At 34.3% G+C, this 21,202-nt stretch overlaps 1 protein-coding gene across 3 annotated transcripts; it reads right to left on the reverse strand.

Annotated features, from left to right (window-relative positions):
• Window positions 1-566: 566 nt before the first annotated feature.
• Window positions 567-16,318, reverse strand: LOC100779360 (uncharacterized). 3 transcript variants are annotated; one of them, XM_006576462.4, is made up of 27 exons: window positions 15,936-16,318; window positions 15,015-15,174; window positions 14,051-14,143; window positions 13,861-13,966; window positions 13,591-13,759; window positions 12,926-13,100; window positions 11,554-11,682; window positions 9,649-10,203; window positions 8,860-9,471; window positions 8,589-8,657; window positions 7,829-7,945; window positions 7,500-7,751; window positions 7,197-7,244; window positions 6,979-7,116; window positions 6,689-6,853; window positions 6,519-6,581; window positions 6,322-6,429; window positions 6,149-6,232; window positions 6,024-6,071; window positions 5,725-5,799; window positions 4,100-4,195; window positions 3,937-4,017; window positions 3,781-3,852; window positions 3,182-3,226; window positions 3,020-3,103; window positions 1,243-1,346; window positions 567-1,059 (listed from the first exon to the last, which is right to left on the reverse strand). In XM_006576462.4, the coding sequence occupies exons 1-27, from the start codon at window positions 16,157-16,159 to the stop codon at window positions 855-857; spliced, it is 4,077 nt and encodes a 1,358-aa protein (XP_006576525.3). In that variant the 5' UTR covers window positions 16,160-16,318; the 3' UTR covers window positions 567-854. The 3 variants fall into 3 exon arrangements, with proteins under 3 accessions (XP_006576525.3, XP_040870337.1, XP_040870336.1); XM_041014403.1 differs by having other exon boundaries at window positions 3,020-3,226; window positions 9,652-10,203; XM_041014402.1 differs by having other exon boundaries at window positions 3,020-3,226.
• Window positions 16,319-21,202: the final 4,884 nt, after the last annotated feature.

Here is a 21,202-nt window from a genome sequence, read left to right on the forward strand (position 1 = left end):
TATTGAAGATATCATTTCACTACTGGTTGGGTTATTAAAAGTTCAATTACTGTATCTCTTTTATACGTCATGGTGTTACTTATTGAATCTTCAACAATCTATTCACTGTTCATTTTTAACCACCCGTTTCCCGTTACAAGTTAATTCGTTAATACGTTTTAACCATTGGATGATTATAAACTGAAAATCGCTTTTGTTTCATACAAATCCTTCAAGTTCACTACTCAAATTGATGCTTATAAAATTAACACATTTTGAGCAAAGTTTATTTCGTACGACTACATAATGACAAAAAAAAAGACGTATTTTTGTGTTTAAATATAAAATCATAGAAAATAAATTAAACAAAGATTGTAATAACTAAAAATTTCAAAAAGCAAACCAAACGGTACATTAAATACGGCAAAAAATACTCCTGAACTGATCCTTGTCTTAACCATAGATACAAGATGCACAATAGTTAAAACTAACGCAAGAAAAGCATCCACTGGGACTGGGAGAATTAAACATATGTATATATACACATTTTAATAGGAACACAGCAAGTTCTAGCAGAAAAACGAAAATTGGGGCCAAAATAGGAACATATTCCATTCCAATATACATTATTCCGCCTATACATTTACACGCCAGGCTGTTGCCTAATGCAATGGTACAAAAAAGGGGTTAAAAACCCGGAGCACATGGCCCAACTATTTAGCTATCTGAATATGTTAAATTCATCAATATTGGCTCTTCATTCCTTTGTCTGGAGAGAGATCATTGCAGCTAGTCTCGGTTAGGTAGGCTCATTCATCAAACCTAAGACTCAGTCGATTAGTAAATTACACCACTCCATCATGGTTGCTTACAGTTTAGCTGGCTGTAGACGATTCCTTTGATTTTTCTGTCGCTGTGTCCTTGTCTGAGCTGCTTGTCTCACCAGTCTGTGTTTGACTAGTTTGTGTCTGAGTAGTCTGTGTTTGACTAGTCTGTGTCTGACTAGTTTGTGTCTGACTAGTTTGTGCTTGACTTGAAACCTGAGAATCGGAAGCAAGTCCCAGAACAACCAGCACAGCCCTAAACACATTCAAAAACTCAGAATCAATATTGTCAGCAAACATAATAAACAAGTTGGAGACCAAAAAAAATGATAATAAAACAAGAATAAAACAAATTCACCCTCAAAAAGAAATAGATAGAGTAGAAGGGCAGAAAAAAAGGTAAATTTGCCGGCATTTTTGTGCCTAGTGAATCTTAAACCTCGGAAGTTTAGATTGTATATCTGGCTGGCTTGCATGCGCAATCAATGGTGCCTTCAAGGCTGCAATTCTATTTAATGCATTTTCCAATTGTGCTGGAGGCAGCTGGTTGCAAGAATACACCACCAGAAAACGCATTAGAAATTTAGAACAGTTGTTTTAAAATCTAAAAGGCTCTCAGAAATACCATCCAAAAAACAGAAACGCCAAAGAACAAGGTATATTTGGACCCCAAGAAAAATAATAGAAGGGTATTTAATTTGTTGAAATCAGAATTAATAGTCTGATTCTATTAATAATAGGGACATTATCTTTGATTTGGAGGAAACAGAATATCCTCTATTTATGTACAATTGATGTAATTGTCCTATATAAACGCATCCACAGCATACTCTGACGTGCGGTCTCAAGACAAATATCTCTCTATTTCTCCTATTTTTACATAATTAATAAGCACTTTTTTCTTTATTCCTTTTGGGTTCCCTTCTGCCACAATTTTCCTCATCAAAAGCAAAGAAAATATATTAAACCGAATTAGTGAAAAATCAAGGAAAATGCAATGACTCGCTTAATTTGATGATTTAATGAGAACAATTATTTAAAAAACTAATTAAAAGCAACTGCATTTTTCATTTTATTAACTCTTCTCAAACCCATTTGGTATACAGAAGTGAGGCGTCTCTTAATAGCAGAGAATCAAGCTCTACTGTTGAATGCCATCAAAAATATTTCTTAAGAATACAGACCATGCAATCTCCCTCAATTCAAATAATAATAATAATCAAACTACTGCAGTCATATTTCCATATTGTATCATTAATCTAGCATGCATAGAGCTCCCTCAATAGTCACAAGGAAATGCAAGAAAATCTTACGATTTAATAGAACAAAGTACAAATTGAAAGTAACAGCAACATAGTATGATGTCACTCCATTATGTTATGTCCATGTTGGTGCTAATGGCTTGGAATAGAATACTGATTACAACGAAAGCAGCATTATATTCTTAAACAATATACTTATGAAAGCTATTAGGAATTTAGGATTGGGCTAGTGGTGAGCAGCCCAGGGAATTTGCATGAGGCTATTATAAGTTCAAATCTCATTACAACTGTTATACCCAAAAAAAGCAAGGTTAAATTAGTTTTTTGGTCATCTAATTTATTATTTAGGTTCAATTTGGTCCTTTAATTTTTTTGGGTTCAATTTGGTCCTCTAATTTTTAAAATTGATTCATTTTTTTGGAAAATGTTCATTTTGTGACAGTTTAAAACAATTTAGTGACGGTTTTGAACCACCACAAAGTGTGATTTCTTACAATTTAGACTTAAGGACCAAATTTAATCGATTTAAAAAATTAGAGGACCAAATTAAACTTAAAAAAATTATAGGACCAAATTGAATTTAAAAAATAAATTAAAGGACTAAATAACTAATTTAACCAAAAAGTAAAAACAATATATTTATGTAGCTTAACAGTTAACCCTAGAAATCAACAAGAAAGTTTATCTGTTGCTACTGTTCCACATATTTCATGTCAGCCACATGATGAATCTTCCTATATTATATTGATAACTGATATTTCCGTTCTTGTTTAAGTTATACGTTCATCATATAAATAGGTATGGTATGGTAGGGTTCAATGATGAACTGAGACAGTGAAAACTAATTCGTAATGTTAGATGATGCAGAATAGAGATAACAACTGTACCATAAGTTCAAAAAAAAAAAAAAGTTATTAAGTTCATGATAAAAGGAGTAAACAGAGATGATAATACCTGAAGCAAAATGCCAAATGACTGTGGTTTTGTCAACTGCACACACTTCAAGAATCCCACCCACAACTTAGGGTATTTCCATATCTGTAGCAGTTCATTTGATATACAAGTACACTCAAGAATTGAATAAATTACAAAAACAGATAACAATAATATATTCACCTGCTTTGTCACAAGGCGAGAAAGAATCCCCATTATAAAGTCCACCTATAGCAATTTATACAAGTCAATAATTTGTACAAATATATCATATTCAAACTAAACAACAGAAACAGATAACAAGGAATGATGGTAGAATCTTGTCAACTGGAAAATAAGGAATTAAAGGGTCAATAGGGAAAATATAAAGGGCAGAGCTTTGATGAAATATATATCCGGGGCTTCAAAACTAGAGCTATATTTGAAAGCCGTAAACAATCAACTAAAAGTTGGATTCCTAAATCCTGGTCCACAATAAACAGCCAAATTTGTTTCTTAGCATTATTACATTTTCCAGGATAAGTAAGCTTCTTACCCGTGTTGGAAAAGCACCAATTGCTTGTAATACAGTATGCATCAAAGGTAGCATATTAACGGGTCAATGGGGAAAATATAAATGGCAAAGCTTTGATTAATATATATCCAGGGCTTCAAAACTAGAGCTATATTTGAAAGCTGTAAACAATCAACTAAAAGTTGGATTCCTAAATCCTGGTCCACAATAAACAACCAAATTTGTTTCTTAGCATTATTACATTTTCCAGGATAAGTAAGCTTCTTACCAGTGTTGGAAAAGCACCAATTGCTTGTAATACAGTACGCATGAACAGTAAAGGAGGAGGAATCTGCTCAACCTGCAAGGAAGATCATTTGCCTTGTGAGATCAACTAAGTTGAATACGCATTCCAAATATATAAAACAATTTCCACATAACACACCAACTGATTCAAAACTCTGGCAAGAACTTCTTGAGTAAAAGTTTGCCGCTGCTCAAAGCAAGCATTGCATGCGTCTGTGACCTGCATATAAACACCTCAGTTGTGCAATGTGTCTTCATTAAATAAACCCAATGCATAAAACCAATCATCATCAGATACCTACCTTTTTCAAGGCAATTCCGTCCTTTTCAGGATCAATTCCATGAATTGCAATTAAAACTTCAGCCGGAGTAAGAACTGGACCTGATTGTGATGATCCCTGTAAAAGAATTCTGCAATTAATCAACTACAAAAATGTACTTAACGGTTCAGAACTAATTATTTATTAAAATACTGTGGAGTGTACATCCCGCAAACTTTACTGATTATGGAAGTTAACACTTCAATACAAGTGCTAAATTTCTGAGTGTAGGGTTAATCCTAACAAATGAGGTATTGTTCATTGGATTTTTATGATAATTTAATAAATAAATAAAAACAGTACTTTTTAAGACTATAACCAATATTGTGCCCCAAACACTACTTTGGCAGGGACCAAAATAGTGGTAGTCCTACTACCACTATCATGCCATAGCATTTTTGGGGGCCAGCCACTCCATGCCACTATCCACTAGTATGGTTGTTGGACCTATCAACCGTTATCAAACCACCTGCAAATGTCTAGTCCTTGGCGTGAGGAGGTGTGTTGGAGATCCCACATTGACTAGTGATGTTAGAATTATATATTATTCTCTTAAATATCATTAGAAAGCAATTAGGGATTTGTTTATTATTACTTGGATTAGATTGATTCTATGTAATTAATGTAGATCCCATTTGCTCATTATAAATAAAGGATTAGTGGGCCATCCTTAACAACACAACACTTTCAGTAAAACACTGTTATATGGTATCAGAGCTTAGATTATTCATGACAGAGGAAGAACGAAAAATCGCTGGTGGACCTCTCTACTAATTGTCCCTCTTTCCGGCAATTTTTCACCTATTCGCCGCAGTGTTCCTTTCGCAAGAACAGTAATGCATATGCTGCGAGCACACTTACACTGCCACTGTGCAGTCATCTCGCCAGCGTGACCCTCCAATCAGAAGCACCACTTGCTGGCGAACCCAACGCCGCAATCCCCTTGACATTTGACGCTCTCCGGCGACCTCCCTGTCATTCAACAGCATTTTCCGGCAGCACCTGCCTTCTGCCACCAGAGCTCCGGCAACCTTTCCATTCGGTGACCCCATCACCAACATTGCCATCCACCGATCTGCACGATGGTGGTGATGGCGACCTAATCGGAGCTTCGACGCTCTCTCACGCGTCTTCCTTTGCATGCCAAACAGCATTTAAGCACCCCACTGTTCCGGCTGGTGGTGGCATGTCTGGCCATGTTTCCGGCCTCCGTTTTCAGTGCCATGCGCCCTGAACTGAGGCGCACAAAGCCCAGTCAGTTTCAGGCCATTCTGAGACTGTTTAATTTGCCAGGCCTTATTTTTTGCACTTTGTTTTGTTAATGTTTCTGTTTTTTATTTCACGGATGAACAGCCCATCATCATCGCCAAAGACCGCCACGCAGTCCCTGTGTTATAAGTGATATTGCCAAAATACTGTATATAAGTAGAGGGGCTACTTTCACCTTACAATCCGATTTTGTAAGGTTGAGCTAAGCCCAACCCAAATTATAATACATCCAAAAGCTTACATTCCATATATTGGGTTCTAGTTCCACTTAAGCTTTAAGGAACACGTCTCCCTAAGTCAGAAACTCTGACTAATGACTGTTAAGGAATAAATAATACCTGTAATATGCGCCCAAGTGCCGCTTGGAACTTCTCTAAAGGAAGATTCACAATGTGAGAAAAAATGGGCATTACCTGTCAAAAGAATTGTTAAAATATGTCCACCAAATGAAAAGCAATGTCATCCAAGATAATTAGAAAGAAAAGGACAAAAAGATATACCTAAAGATAAAAGGGTCTTGAATCAAATCCATCAATGAATTCAATTTTTTTCATGATATAAATAAATCAAAATTTTAATTGGAAAAGTAAAAAGCAACAACGAATTGACATCCAATTGAAAGAAAAATAGGGAGAACCTCATCATTTGATAGGAATGGTAATATCGGAATAAGAAACTCTGCATCCTGTATAGAATCAACCAGTTATTAACCATATTCGGAAATTTCACTTTAAAACTGATAGGGCTAACACTTTAAAATACCTTGAGTTTTGAATCATGCAACCTTTTCACAGTACATATTAAATCCTTAGAAGGGATCGTACCATCTGTAAGTGTTTGCAATACCTGACATGGTCAATGTAAAATTATCAATATTCAATATATTCAAAATTTTCAACACTCATTAAAAAATTATATAAGGTAAGACAGTAAACCTGCATTAGAAGATTCTCGCTTCCATTTGGGGGATCTGAAATAATTTCAAGGAGATCTGAAGATGAGCCCATAGTACGTACTAGTATTGGAATTTGGCGATGTACTGCCTGCATTATACAATTAATGATATAACCCAGTGACAGAACAACAAATAGTTGACAATATTCACTAGATCCCATATTCCAAAAACTGAAACCTGCTTCACTGCCTTTGATGTACTTCTATAGATGACAAATATTTGGCGAAAGAGAGAATGTTTCTGTCATCATAAAGCATCAATATGTATTACTTTTAATCAAATAACAGAACATGAGTTACAGAATATAAAAGGATGTATACTGTGAAAACTAGGAAATAAAACAATACCTTTGTACACAAAGCAAAATACAATGACATGCACCTCTGAGCCTCAGAAACTGAATCTGGTGAGACACTCTCAGATGTGCATGATTGACGATTATCTGAGGTGACATCTTTAGTGCTGCCACTCAATGATGATTGTTCGTTTGGAACCTTCTCAACATCAGGTCCCTGAAAATGAAAAGGATGGAAAAGAAAAAAGCAAACTATCATATCTCAACAAGAAGAAATGACACAAACTTTCCATCAAGAGGACTCTAACAAAAAAAAAAGTAAATCTATAAATATGTGAATACCTTTTCTGAATCAGCAATGGAACATTCAATATCAGTAGCTTCAGATGCATCCCCACTCATCACTGAGAAAAGCATTTCCTTTGCAAAATCTTCTATTTGCTTAGAAATGGATGACAAAGGATAAAGCTTATTTGCCACCTGCAATATGAGCTCAAATTGTAAGACATTCTGTTTGCAGTCAAATAAATGTTTCAACAGGAATTTAATGCTTAATGTACCAGACGTATCGCCTTCATACGCACTTCTTCCAGATGATGCACTGCACTCTTTAATTGAAAAAGGAAAAAAATCAAAATTAAGGAAAAGATCAGATGTAAGCCAAAAAATTACAATTACAAGAGGACAGAAGGTTTGAAAATTTAGTTTCTACAATTCAAGGAGAAAAGCAAGGGGCAATATCATTAAGCCACCCACTTAAAGTTCAATTTATACATATGAAGAAAGAAAACCAATGAGGAATTATGACTAACAACAACTAAGCAAACATCAAAGTTAGTATAACAAAAGTAGGAGAAAAAAACCTGTAGAGCAATTTGTAAGCAAGTATCTCGAATGGGAGGCCTTAGAAGAATCAAACTCCATACAGTACTTAGACCTTGAGTAACTCTATCTGCATTCAGTGAGTGCAACTCCTTTTCACCTTTATCCCCATTTCCAGGAGAACACATGTTTTCTAAAATTTTCAGAACTGATTTTGGTAAATAAGGAGATTCACCAAGCAATTTACTTAATGATTTATCTGAAGGTGGAAAGGAATCTCTAAGTGCTTCTGCCTGCAATTGAAGTGAACCAAAAGCTCAATTCATGCCTTGCAAATGGACAAAAGAATCAAGAAAAAAGGGGCACAGACCACTGTAAGGAGGAAATTTTCATATACAGAAGCTGCTGTTGTGGAAGAAAAGAAGTCAGGCTCCTCTTCAGCCTCACCAAATAATCTGTAGAGGACACGCAATGTCAACTCATGTCCCTGAGACATTAGGTAATCATTGTCAGCATTTATAAATAAATGCACCTTGCACATAATAGCCACTAGCTTATCTAAATTATTTAAACCAAATAGCAGTGTCCATCAAATCTGTAGCATATTAGATGTCCAACTACAAGACACATAAACTTGATTTATACTCATACCTGATTTAGCTCTATAAACAACAGTGCCCATTACACTTACAGAACAATACATATCAACTCTAAATCTAATACAACTAAACATGCATATGACAAATTGAACCCATCTGGATAATGTATCTCTAATGATTATAAGAGGTCAGCTCCACAACTTCAAATTTGCAAAATACAGTTGTCCTAAGGAAAAACCCTACCTTTTCAAAACCAGTTCTTAATTGATTTTAGAGAAATATAAATCCTCTCTTTCCCAGAAAGGAAAAACAAAATTTAAAGGCAAATTAGGATGGTCTATTTTTTTAACATTAAATTGATGAAAATGAAACAAACAAATATGAAAAAAGAAGGTAACATGCATTACTCTTTATTTCTTTTAATTATGGGGTAAGGAGCTGGAAATAGTGTGCTTCACTGTTTTACTCACGTCAAAGCTAATACTTAAAGAAATTGGCACAGAAACCGTAACACTTGAGACAAGAGCTCACCTCATGACTAATGTAATCAATCAAAATATGCTTCTGTAATAGTTTCCACGGGTCTAATTCCAAGGGAAACTGCATGAACAATAAAAAAGAGAGCACAGTATTAATTATAAAGTGGCTGTAAGCAAAAACAAACGTGTGCACACACACACATACACATACTATTAAGTCTAGCATTGATATTGGGATCTTAGGGATGTCTAAATTACACAATTTGAAAGCATTTAAGAATAGAGAGAGAAATAATAATTGATGGTAAGCAAAGAATTTTCACCTCAACTCCTAAATAAGCAAGTATCGAAAAACGAATGTTGGTGCCTCCAGCTACAGCTATTTGCTTATATGCATCAATAATACGCATAAAACATGACTTTTGCAAATGATCCTTTTGTTCATCTTCAAGGTCAACAACAGGAGCAATCATCTTTGGCAAGACTAATCGGGGAGGCACAACTGAAGTAGCTGTTGAGGACACCAAGCTATTGACATCTCTAACAGCCGCTTTTGGGCTCAGCTCCTCAGACCTATCTGTTGATATTGATGGAGCTACGTTCAGAGGTGACCTCTGATCCAAACTTGTATCCTGCTCTTGACTGCCATCTTCTAGGCATATTTCAGTGGAAACCAATAAGGAAGGAGCAGAAGTTTGTGACACAGAATCACTACGACCAAAAGAATCTAGGCCAGGGATTCCACTCTCTGAGTTTCCAACATCATGGATGTCAGGAGGCATAGTTGTGCAGCCATTCTCTACTCCAGGTATACTGGCATCAGAAGATGGAAAATCAATAGGCGATGGTATATTTTCAGATTCAATATTCATGCCAGAATCCACAGCACCACTATTTGCAGCAGTTGCAGAAATTTCTTCCTCCACTTGTGACTTCTGCAATATTTGTGTACATCAAAGAGTTACTCAAAAGACGACTCTCAGAAATATGATACAGAAAAATAGACAGATTAAACCATTACAAATGAAAGGGACTGGTAGTAAATTGAAAAACAAAAAGATAAGGCCTAAAAACCAAAAATACCAGATAAATAAAATTAATAATTACACCACTACCTCATTGGACACTGATTGATGCGCATCAAGAAGGGAAGCTATTGGCGGGAAAGTACTAGAAAGTGACATAACAGCAGCTACAAATGATGGTGGATATTTAGCCTTGTCATCAGAACCAATCATACTAATGTCTTGCAGCTGTTCATCATTTCCTTCAGCATTAGGGTAATTCAGAGGTAGGTTTTTCATATTTGCCATCACCACCTCAGCTAGCAAGTCAGCAGAAATACTTGAGATGAGAATTTCCAAATGTCCAACAGCTCTTTCACCTTGAGCAATCAAAGCACCAAATGTGGCAACAAGTTGCCGTACAGGCCCATTATCCACATCTCCTTTTGAAGATGTTGGTACAGTTGGAGTCTCATCCTGAGAGTAGGTAGTGGTACATTCATCTAACTCCTTAGGCTCTTCCAAAGCAACAACAGTTGTCCTGACCCGTTTTCCAGGAGTTTCTTCATCTTCAGCTAAATCACCTCCAATTTGTGATCCTGATCGTTTTCTTGCCAAATTATTCTGCACTGAATCGCCAGAATTTGTTGCAGGTTCCTCTTCCTGAAAAAATAAATAAATAAAAGAACACAGTGAGCAAGAATTGAAGAGCAATACCATGATGTCCTACCCGTATTAAATGCTATTGAAAATCTTTCTTTTGTGCACAAAATTCCATGCAACTAACCAAAACCACTTGTTATTGCAACCACAACTCCAACTGTTTGCATTTCTACATTTACTCCTATTTCAAAATATTTATCATTTATGGTAAAAGCAAATATTAAGTTAAGAAAGCAATTAAATAGCTTCAATTCATGGAAATATTACAATTGAGAATGGAAGAGACATAACCCCAAAAACTAGCTCAAGTGAGGAGGATTGTCCAAGTCAATATAAAAAGTAAATATGCCCAGCCAACATACAATCTAAAACACCTCCTTCAAGCTAAGGACGAAATCTGCACGACTAGACATTTGCAGTGGTGACCTAACTAGGATAGGGTCTAATACCAAATTAGAATTGAAAATATACCAAGTCTAACTCAAGAGAAAAGGATTGTTCAAGTCACTATGATTATTTTGGCCATATATCTACCTAATGTGGGATCATAACCATCAGAAAATATTAAATACCTCAATCATGACAAAATACTAGACAAAGTAACCTGTGTATATGCATCATGCATGGTTGCCCTCCAATTCCAAATGAATATGTTTCTCAAGAAATTTACAGTACTGCCATTGGACAGGAAAATTTATCACCAAACAACATATGGCAAGCAGCTGGACAATTTCATTATACATGAAGATTACACTACATCAGTGCTTTATTTTTCGTTCCATTTATTGGAGATACCAGGAGACAATAATAAAGTTGGATATAAATAATTAATGTCATCTTAATTTTCTAAAGCAAGAAAAATAATGGAACAAAACCTATTTTCAAAAAACAACAGAAATTTTGAAACTGAGTATCATCTATCTCTTCTGTAAATAATAATAATAATAATAATAATAATAATAATAATAATAATAATAATAATAATAATTGAGCTATCAATTCAATTGTCTATATATATAGGCATCAGTGTTGTTAAATGGTGGCCCCATGGCTGCTATACCGGAATGGCATGGCAGATTTTTGCCAACCACCATAGGCAATTTGTGAAGGTAGGCCTACCATGGCAGCGCCATAGGCAGCAATTGCATGTCTATATGGGGGAATTTTGGCCTTCCACCACATCCCGGCATTCGCCATTGATAACATTGATAGGCATACAGCTAATATTTCATTCAGCTTAATACACGACTTCCATATTTACATGTTCAGAGTGCAAATATGTATGTAAGAAACAAAACAATTAAAAATAATTAAATTAAATAAATAAACATCCCAGGAAGAGGGTGGTACCTTGATAACAGGTTGATCATCTTTCTCTCTCTCTATGGTTCCATTACTAGCAGAGATTAGGTGGAACACCCGATCTGCCTTTCCTTCTGACTGCATTTCCTTCAAGGCCTCTGCCAAACGATCTCTCCACTATCAAAACAAAAAATAATCAGTTTTCTATAACACCATTTCAGACCAAGCCTCTTAATTATGAGTATGCACCCGATTACTCATAAAGTCATTTAAGGAAAACATCATCAGTGTTTTCAATAGCAGATCACAGAAAATTAGAAAAAGCTGAAAAAATCCACTATATCATATAGTGGAAAGATTCGTGGGCAAATAGCGGAAGCCACATAGTGGTTGAAATATAAAATATATATATATATATATATATATATATATTACAATTACATATATGTATAAAAAATTGAAAACGTGATGGAGAACAGAGAAGCTTTTGAGTGTTAAGTGACTGCCAATCTTCTTGATAGGGAATGAATTGGAAATGTGAAGAATGAAAAGAGTGTAGCATGGGAAAATAGAAGGCTATCTGTTGGGCTTTATGGTTTAAAATTGCAATCAAATTAACTAACCAGATAACAAAATTAAAAATAATAAACAGAGGATGAGTTTTAAAAATTCACAACATCGAAAGGGAAAATAAAAGGCTATTTGTTGGGCTTTTTAATGGAAAATTGCAGCCCAATTGAATTGACTATTCAGACTAAACAAAAAAATAATAATAAACAGAGGAGTTATAAAGTCTCACATGACACAACTTAACCATCTGCATGTGAGTTTTTAAGAAACCAGTGTAAATTTTGAGTGCAGCCCCCCGCAAGGCCCATACCTGAACCCACACATGACCTGGTTTTTTTTTTCTTTTTGAATGCTGAACCCTAAACACCACCTTCTGTCCCCAACCCACTCACCAGTCACCAGATTCAATGTCTACAACACATTGGAAAATTTCACCATTGTGCTGTGCCTGACTGGGTACACAACACCCACAACGTGACACAAACCTGCAAGGCCCATAAGACAGCCATGATTGCCTTTATCTTATTATGGACTCCGCAAAATAATGATGTCGCAATCATGTTTCCACTGAATCCCATGGCGCAATAGTGTGACAATGCTGCTATGCCCACAATTTAACACGCTGAATGTCATAATATTCAAAGCTATGTTGACATTTTCAGCTCTCATGAAGCTAGTAAAAATAAGCGATTTTCTCTCTAAAATAAGCTAGACCAAAGCAGTCAACGTAACACTCGTTGATACACCAAACATGGATCACTCGTGACAGATTTTGTTGTTCTCACACAACAACTATATCAATCACAGTAAACAATAAAGATGTCAAGCACATTTAGTCTAATAGAATTACCGGAGCAGCACTTGGATGTGTACATTTCGAGCAAGTAACAAAGGCATTCTTCAAAGCAAAATGTGTAGCTGATACACAGACCCCATTAACAACAGAGCTGGAAGGTTCCAAACTGAGCAAAACTGGCAAGATGCGGCCATAGAATGCAGGCCTGTCAAATGCAATGGCTGATAGACTGGAAATAGACCAATAAGGAAGTAAATACTAAGAAAGTAACAATCATAATAATGGACTTTTACAAACAGCGTCAACAGTTAGCAGTAATTGCAAGTAATAAAAAATAATTGATTGACAGTCTTAGAACAATCCTCAATTTACAAAATGAGCGTCAGTTTTCTTCCAAACAAAACCCAGTCAAATAAGTTGATTATATTGGATTGAAAGACATCCTCTCTCTCTTTCTTTGTGCATGCATGTGCATTTGTGCAGGTGTCTAAGAGTAAGAGAAGCAATCAAATATTAATCATCTAATCATCACAGAAGTATCATCAGGAAGTTCTAACAAAATAAAATTCTGTATGTGCATCTGTGAGAGTATGCAAGTAAATACTGGCCAACTGATCATCATTATGCATGTGTCATCAAGAACAAAATATGAAGTCATGATTTTTTAAGCAGTCACATTGGACAGAAAATCAAAAGGAGTAAAATAAAAGATCAAATACCTTTTAATCAGCACAATGATTACTGAGTTACTAAGGGACTTCACAGTTGGAAATCTGAGTTGATCAAGCAAGAGACCCAAACGATGGCTGGCTTCAATTTTCAAATCTCCAATGTTAAGTACAGGATGACCCCGCCTGAGCCATAATATATTAAATTCCACAGGCCTTCCTATAAAAAAGTGAGAAGCCATAAAAGCAAGTGATTTAAGTATGATGAAAACAACAGATTGGCACAAGCATCCTTTTACCCAACCAATCTCAATGTAATACCTTGATGAGAAGTGGGCTCTGAGGAACCATTGGGATCAGGTGTGTAAAGACGAATAACTGCCTCAACAAACTTCAGTGCCAGCAGCTTTGCGCCACCACTTCCATGCTTTCAAACATGTTACCAAGTACAACCATCAGACAATAAACCAAAACAGGTAACTTCATACTTTCAATGAGAGCAATAACTTACTTGAAAAGCTATTGAGTACACTTTGTCTTTGAATTTAAGCATCCATGCCCAAGCAGATTCAAGGGCACCATCTAAATCACTAGAGTATAGACCCTAAAAATAAAACCAAAATGAGAATGTTGATATCATAAAATGTATACATGAGGTAATACGATGAGAGATAACTGCTATAAGATATTTAAAATTTTAAATAGTATAGCTACCAAATATTTCCCAGCTTTTTCTTATTCATCGACTGAGTTTGTTTATATATGAAATGATGAATAGAATACTTGCTTTATCACTTTATATAAGATATTCTAGACTTCTAGTTATAAATTATAATACTGTACCAAGAAGGGGAAAAAAACACAGGTTGATAGAAGTCAAAGGCTTTCCAAAAATTTTAAGCTTAGAACCAGATTTGGACAGGTGGCAGTCCCTGTCAACATATCATAAACCCAAGAAAAATTATGTTGGTATTAACGTGACAACTTCCCTCACTTTTCCTGTTTCTTAATTCATAAAAAAATCAATTTCACTAACCAATGTTTCCCCCACTTTACAAACAGGTTTCAGATTACAGTTGCAGTTTCATCGCAATCCTTGACATTGCAGGAAAATGCGGCCACAATTGTGGTTGCAATGTGATTGCAGCAAGCCGAAAAAACTTGGAAGTTGTGGCTAATATCGCAGTCTCAAACCATGATTCCCTATAGAACATCAACTATCTATGAAATCTAACTAACATCTATCCCAACGAGCGAAAAATCTAAAATAAAACTCAGTTCTCAAATTGCCATTCAGTTGCACGAATTTCAGAACAAATCCACATAACACTGACACACCAAAAATCACAAAAAGTCAAGTAACCACACTAAGACACGGTCAAAACCAAGAATAACTTGTACCACGACAACTACACTCATCACCAATTTTGTCACAAAACAGCGAATGCAGTTGCCATTCAAAACAAAACACTCACCTGAACCACAATTTTCTCAAGAGTGGCGCGAAACAAGTCAGTTCCGCACAGTAGAACTTGGCGAACAACCGCCGGCGTGTCGTCATCCAATAAATCAATAAGCACAGGCACAATGTTGGACAAGAACTCTGTGTTCTTCAATCCAATCTCCCCAAGCATCCTGAAACCAAAAAATAAAATAAAAATAAAAAGAGGTCCACCTCAAATTTCAATTCCACACACCAATTCAATATATTAAAAGTTTGAGTGGGTTCGGTTTCATGGTGGAATAACGAGAATTGATTTTACAAAAATATAGGTGTTTGGTTATTGCCAGATAAAAATTGACTTTACCTCAAAACCTCAGTTTGACTACAAGTAATAAAAACTAGCTTTGGCATTGCTTTGAAAAATTTACACTAAGTTTTTATAGCAGGTTTGCATTTAAGATATATATCACTTCGCTTGAAAATCAATTTCATTCAAATTCAATTTTGCAATCACTCATCCAAACACACACTAAGAATAACTTAGAGACCAACGGGAAAAAGGTGTCCTCAGTGACGAATTTGCAAACGGGGCCGAGGCATTGGAGCGGAAGAGGAAGAGTGAGGGAAGGATAGCTTCCAGAATCAATCCTGGCACCCAAAATCATGGTAATAAAAATTTTGAAAAAGTGGAAGCAACTATATGTTGCTTTGGCTTTCAAGGTGGAATTGGAATTGATTGTGGGAAAACTGAATCCAATCCAAACACACTAGACTTCATATAAGTGATAAAAGGTAGCTTTTGCATCCAAACATTACACTAAAATTCTACAGCAAACTTGCATTCAAGATAAATAAAAGCATCCAAACATAAACCCGCTTCGCTAAAAAAATCAATTTTTACTAACCAAAATCAATTTTGCAAATGCTCATCAGGGGAAAGTGGGGTACTTACTCGGTGAGGAATTTGCGAACGGGGCCGAAGCGATCGGAGTGGAAGAGGAAGAGCGAGGGGAGGAACTCGGTGAGGAGAACGGGGTCTTCGGGGGGAAGTTCGTGGCGGAGTTGGCGCAGCGATTCTAGCTTCGAAGGGATGTCGATGGCCAGCTTGGCGGCGTTCACGAGACTCGCCAGCTTTTCGCGGGAAGTCGCCGCCATGGACATTGTTTTTCCGACCATGGCTGAGAGAGAAAAAGGAGACACAGGCTAGTTTGGCAGAATTTGCATGGAAATTGAGAGCAAGAGAGGATCAGTGTCGTTGTTTTTTCTAGGGTTTGGTTTGGGGTGGAAGAAGAAGAGCAAGAAGAGGGAGAAGGAGATTCGTTTGAAATTGGTTTTACACAAAGGTGATGAATACTTTGTGAATTTTTAAATATTTAATTTAATTTTTTTAATTTAGTCTTTGGGAAAATTAAATTATTTTAATAATTGATTATATGTGTAATCAATAAATTTTTTATGGAAGTAATCGATTAGTTATAATTAATTTTAATCAGAAATAATTTTTATTTTGATAAGTTTGCTGAAAAGTAATTTTATGATTAATTTTGATTGGGTGAAAAAAATTAATTTTTACATAATAAAAAAATATGAAAACAACTGAAAATATAAAAAAAAATTCATTAGTAAAATTGTTTTCTTGAAATCACATTAATATTTAAATTAATAAGGTAAAATTATTTTTTTTAACTCATTGTTTTAATAATAAAATAATAATACAATTTTTTTATAATAAAAATGTCTATTAATAATTTTTTAGGTAAATTGATGTTCATTTCTTTTTTATATGATCTAAAAGAAGTAGATTATACAAGCGACTTTTGTGATTTTTTTAAATTATATGCATAAGAAAATTCATGAAATTTTTTTTTGACAAAATCAAGTAGAAAAATTTATATTCGGAAGAACAATTTACTTGTAATTCCCTTAAGAAAATAATTTACTTGAAATGCCATTAATAATTAAATAATTATTAGAGTGAAAATAATTATCAAGGGAGTTTGTGGAGATAGTTTTGGAAATAGTTTTTTGGAATAATGAAGTGTAAAAATGCTTTAATTGATTAAAAAAAATTAACGAAAATCAATAGGAATTAGCGACACTATTTATGTGTAACATAATGTGTTTATTAGTTCAGTTGATTTGAGTGTTCTATTAATAATGCAGAAGGCGCAAGTTCGATTCTTGCTTGGACCATTAATTTTAAATTAAATTGTAAATTATGTTTTTGAAAAAAAAAATAAAAAAAAACCTATGGGCCCCTTACGGATGGAGTAATTTTAGTTTTCGTTAAATTTGATTGTAAATTGAGTTTTGCTTCAATTTAACATTCAAAACCCTTTTTCATTTTGAACCTTTTTACAAAATATTTCAAAGATCTTAAAAGACTCATGTTTATTTGCAAGGAAGTTTACCAATGTATATATTGAATAGTCATCAACTATGACAAAGTTATATTTCTTACATCCCTGACTCAACGTTCTAGTTGGTCCAGATAGATCTATATGCAACAGTTGTAGCAGTTTGGAAGTGGGAACAACATCTTTAGATTTAAATGAGTTTTGATTTGTTTCCCTTGTTAACATGCATCACATAGAAGATGGGTTTTTCAACAAATCCTTTCACTAAATCATTTTTAGATAGTTTTGAAATATGTTTCAAATTGACATGCCCAAGTTTTTTTATGCCAAATCCATCTTTCACCTTCTTTGGACAACAAACATGTTACATCATGTTTGCTATGATCTATTCGATCTCTCATATAAATTGTTGTGTTATCTAGCAATAAAGAATGACTTGTCATCTTCTGTCTTGACTATATACACTTATATTTGTTAAAGAACACAGTATAACTACTGTCACAAAATTAACTTATGCTTAGTAGAGTATACTTCAAACCTTTAACATGCAATACATTGTCTATGGAGGCTAGAGAGGGCATACCAATTTTAGCTATATCAGTAATCTTTCATTTGTCCATACCTTAAAAAGCAATTGTTCCTCCTTCGACTGGCTTTAGGTCGAAGAACATAAACCTTTCCCCTGTCATGTGTTATAAGCAACCACTTTCCAAGTACCAACTTAAACCTCTTGCCTTTTCCTACGAAGGATATCTACAATAGGAACAATATGAGATTTTGTTACCTAAAACTTTTTGGGTCCAACAAAATTAGTACCCTTAGACATTTATTTTTTTTCTTATGGATGCATCTGAACTTGGAATATCCAAACTTACCATAAAAGTCATTTTTGTTTGAATCAGACTGTATCTTGGAGGAAGATACCTCTGTTTCTAAGCTTAAGCCAAACTTATCATGGGGATGTTGATGGAATTTTAAAAGCATAGTTATAATATTTGAACTTCCCAAAGTCTTGTAAGACAAACTACCACACCTCTTAGTTTCTCAACTATATTGGGTTTGTCTGTTTTACTGGTTTGACTCAGACTCACTTCCAGAGTTTGGATCTTCTTTTCTAGTACTTCAATAGATTTGTTTAACTCAGTGTTTTCATAAACAAACATTTTATATTTTTCTTCAAACCTTGTACACTGAAGAGAAATCATATAACAATTTTGAAAAAGAACATTATAAGGCATTTCTTCTTCATCGTTTGATGAATAAGTGGAAGAGGTTTCAGATCCATAATAGGTTTTTACCTGAACTCTTTCATTTGTGTTGGCCATCAGACATATGTTAGCTTGTTCATTATTTGAACTACTGCTATTTTCATTGTTTGAGTCATCCTAGGTGACCATCAAACTTTTCTTTTTCTTGTCACCAAAATATCTATTTTTCTTTAGTTGGGGACACTTAGCTTTCATGAGTCCAAGCTTTCTGCATTCAAAGTAGATGATTTCATTGTTCTCTTCCTTGCATTTCTTCTTAAATATGGTGTTTTTCCTTCTGGAGGAACACTGAAACTTTTCTTTCTTTTTCAACATTTGTTTGAACTTTCTAGACATGAGAGTCACTTCGTCATTTGTGGATCCTCCAAAACTATTATTTGAACCATCAGACTCAGCCATCTACATTTTAAGAGCTTTAGAGGAGCTCTTCTTTTCTTCTTTGTTCTGAAGATGGACTTCATGAACTCTATGACTATTCTTTTTGGTTCCACACCTTGGGAAAGTTGTCTATAATCTTCATGTTTATCTGAGACTTAGAGAAGGATTGTCCTAGAGCTTCAAGTCCATTCAGAAGCACTTGAAGTCTTCCAAACATGTCATCCACAAATTTTCCTTCTTTCATGGAGAAACTCTCATAGTGTCTTGTTAGAGTTGCAACTTTTCTAAGTTGAACACTTTTGTCCCTTCATAGTTGATGCTCAATGAATCACATATATCTTTAGTTGTCTTCAGTCTACAAATCTTGTTATACTCATTATTAGATATAGTGTATGTCAAAGTATAACGAGCTTTTGTATTTAGCTCAATATACCAAGATCAGCTTCTGTCCATTCTGCTTCTGGTCTAGTAATGGGTATGTCATTATATGTAATTATCAGCCAAAGTTTGTATTGAGTGGGCTTGATATACATCTTCATTCTATCCTTTCGGTAAGGATAGTCCTCCCTTATGAAGCCTAGCGACCTTGTGAGGGATGCTCCCTTAGCAATGAATTGCAAAAATGAAAAAAAGATAAGAACCACTTAGTCAGACGATGAAATCATCTAAAAACACTGAGAATTGCAAAAATGTGTATTACTCAGTGAGGAATGTGATCTCCATTCTCAGTAGGTAGATAGCAAATTTTCACAAAAGACTTAGTCGAACAATGAAATCAAACTTTGTAACCAAAACGAGTTTTCAAAAAAAATTCAAACCCTAGGTCATTTTAAAGCACAATGAAGCAAAAAAGATACAAGACACAAGAATTTATATTGGTTCGTCTCAACCACAGAGATTACGTCTAGTTCTTGGTAAACCACCAAGTTCCACTAACTTTTCAAAGTTACAAGTATTTGTCATTGTTACTTCTGACTCTTACAATCCAAACTTTAAACCAAGCTTGAATAAAACCAATATTCTTTGTCCGACCAAGTCATTACTAGCTCTAAACAAATCCTAAGATTTAAGATTTGTTTGCTTGATTTGCTCATGGACTAAATCTTAATTGTCTTACAGATGAATATCAAGTATTTTCTTTCAAGGTGTTCAAGTTATTTTAAGAGCTTTTGAACTTTACAAGAATATACAGAGAACTCTTTATATAAAGATTTGAATAATAAAGCATAAGTCTTCATCTTCAGGTATTTGTTGTCTCCAAATGGATAAATTTTTTTAGTTGAGTTTGTGTCTGATGTTTAAGAACATTGAAACATTTAAAGTTTGCATTAAATGAATGTCATTCTTCATGCTGGAAAATCTCTTTGGTTTGCTTTCGTGTTGAATACTACAACAAAAAATCAAATCCTTTGAGTCAGAGCAAGTTTATCATAATAGAGTGTGTCTTTCGATGTTAATTGGCAACTCCACGGAACATGAACTTCATTTATTCTCCATGGGATTCAAAAGATCCTAAGAGCATGTCTTGTGAAACAATTCCTACAAAATGAATCCCAGACACACTATTAAATGAAATTTTAAATGCTTTCTTTAATGTTGTATCAAGTTATGACTTAAACCTGCTTCCGTTTGACTTTTTTTCAAAATCAAGTAGAAAATATACAATAATCACTTGAAAAAGAACAATTTACTTGAAATCACATTAACATATAAATTATTAGGGAGAAAATAATTCTTAAGTCATTTGTATAAAAAATATTTTTTGATAAATTTTTATATGAATAAAATTTAATATCTATAATTAATTTTTGAGTAAGTCATTGTTCATTTCTTTTTTACATGATCTAAAGCTAACCCGTATTAGTACATAATTAATTAAGAAGACATGAATTTTTTTATTATTTTATAAAAATGTTTATTCGTAACAAAATTTAATATTATTATGTCTTACTAAATTAAAATATCCTCTATTGAATTGATTATTAGTTGAATATGATAATAAAAATATGTCTTTAATATTTTTATAATATCACCATTATCGTCATCGTTAGTAACTAGGGGATGTTTCTTTAATTTTAGTAAACCTAATGTCCTTTCAAAAAGTAAAACTAAAAATGTTTCTTTAATTTCAGTTAAATATGGTTGTAAACTGAGTTTTGCTTCCATTTAAGTTTCAAACTCAGTTTGAAATGAAAGAAAGATAAGAATCACTTGAA

This window comes from Glycine max, chromosome 3 (assembly GCF_000004515.6).
Source record: "Glycine max cultivar Williams 82 chromosome 3, Glycine_max_v4.0, whole genome shotgun sequence".
Lineage (NCBI taxonomy): Eukaryota > Viridiplantae > Streptophyta > Magnoliopsida > Fabales > Fabaceae > Glycine > Glycine max.

Bases quoted from the DNA above. Each gene is read 5' to 3' on its own strand.
- LOC100779360 (XM_041014402.1), bottom strand. From the start codon at position 16,159: ATGGTCGGAAAAACAATGTCCATGGCGGCGACTTCCCGCGAAAAGCTG. The intron at 11,683-12,925 runs GTAATTCTATTA...TTGTTTTGATAG, and splicing joins CACATCCAAGTGCTGCTCCG to TGGAGAGATCGTTTGGCAGA. The intron at 7,752-7,828 runs GTCTGTGCCCCT...CTTCAATTGCAG, and splicing joins AAAATTTCCTCCTTACAGTG to GCAGAAGCACTTAGAGATTC.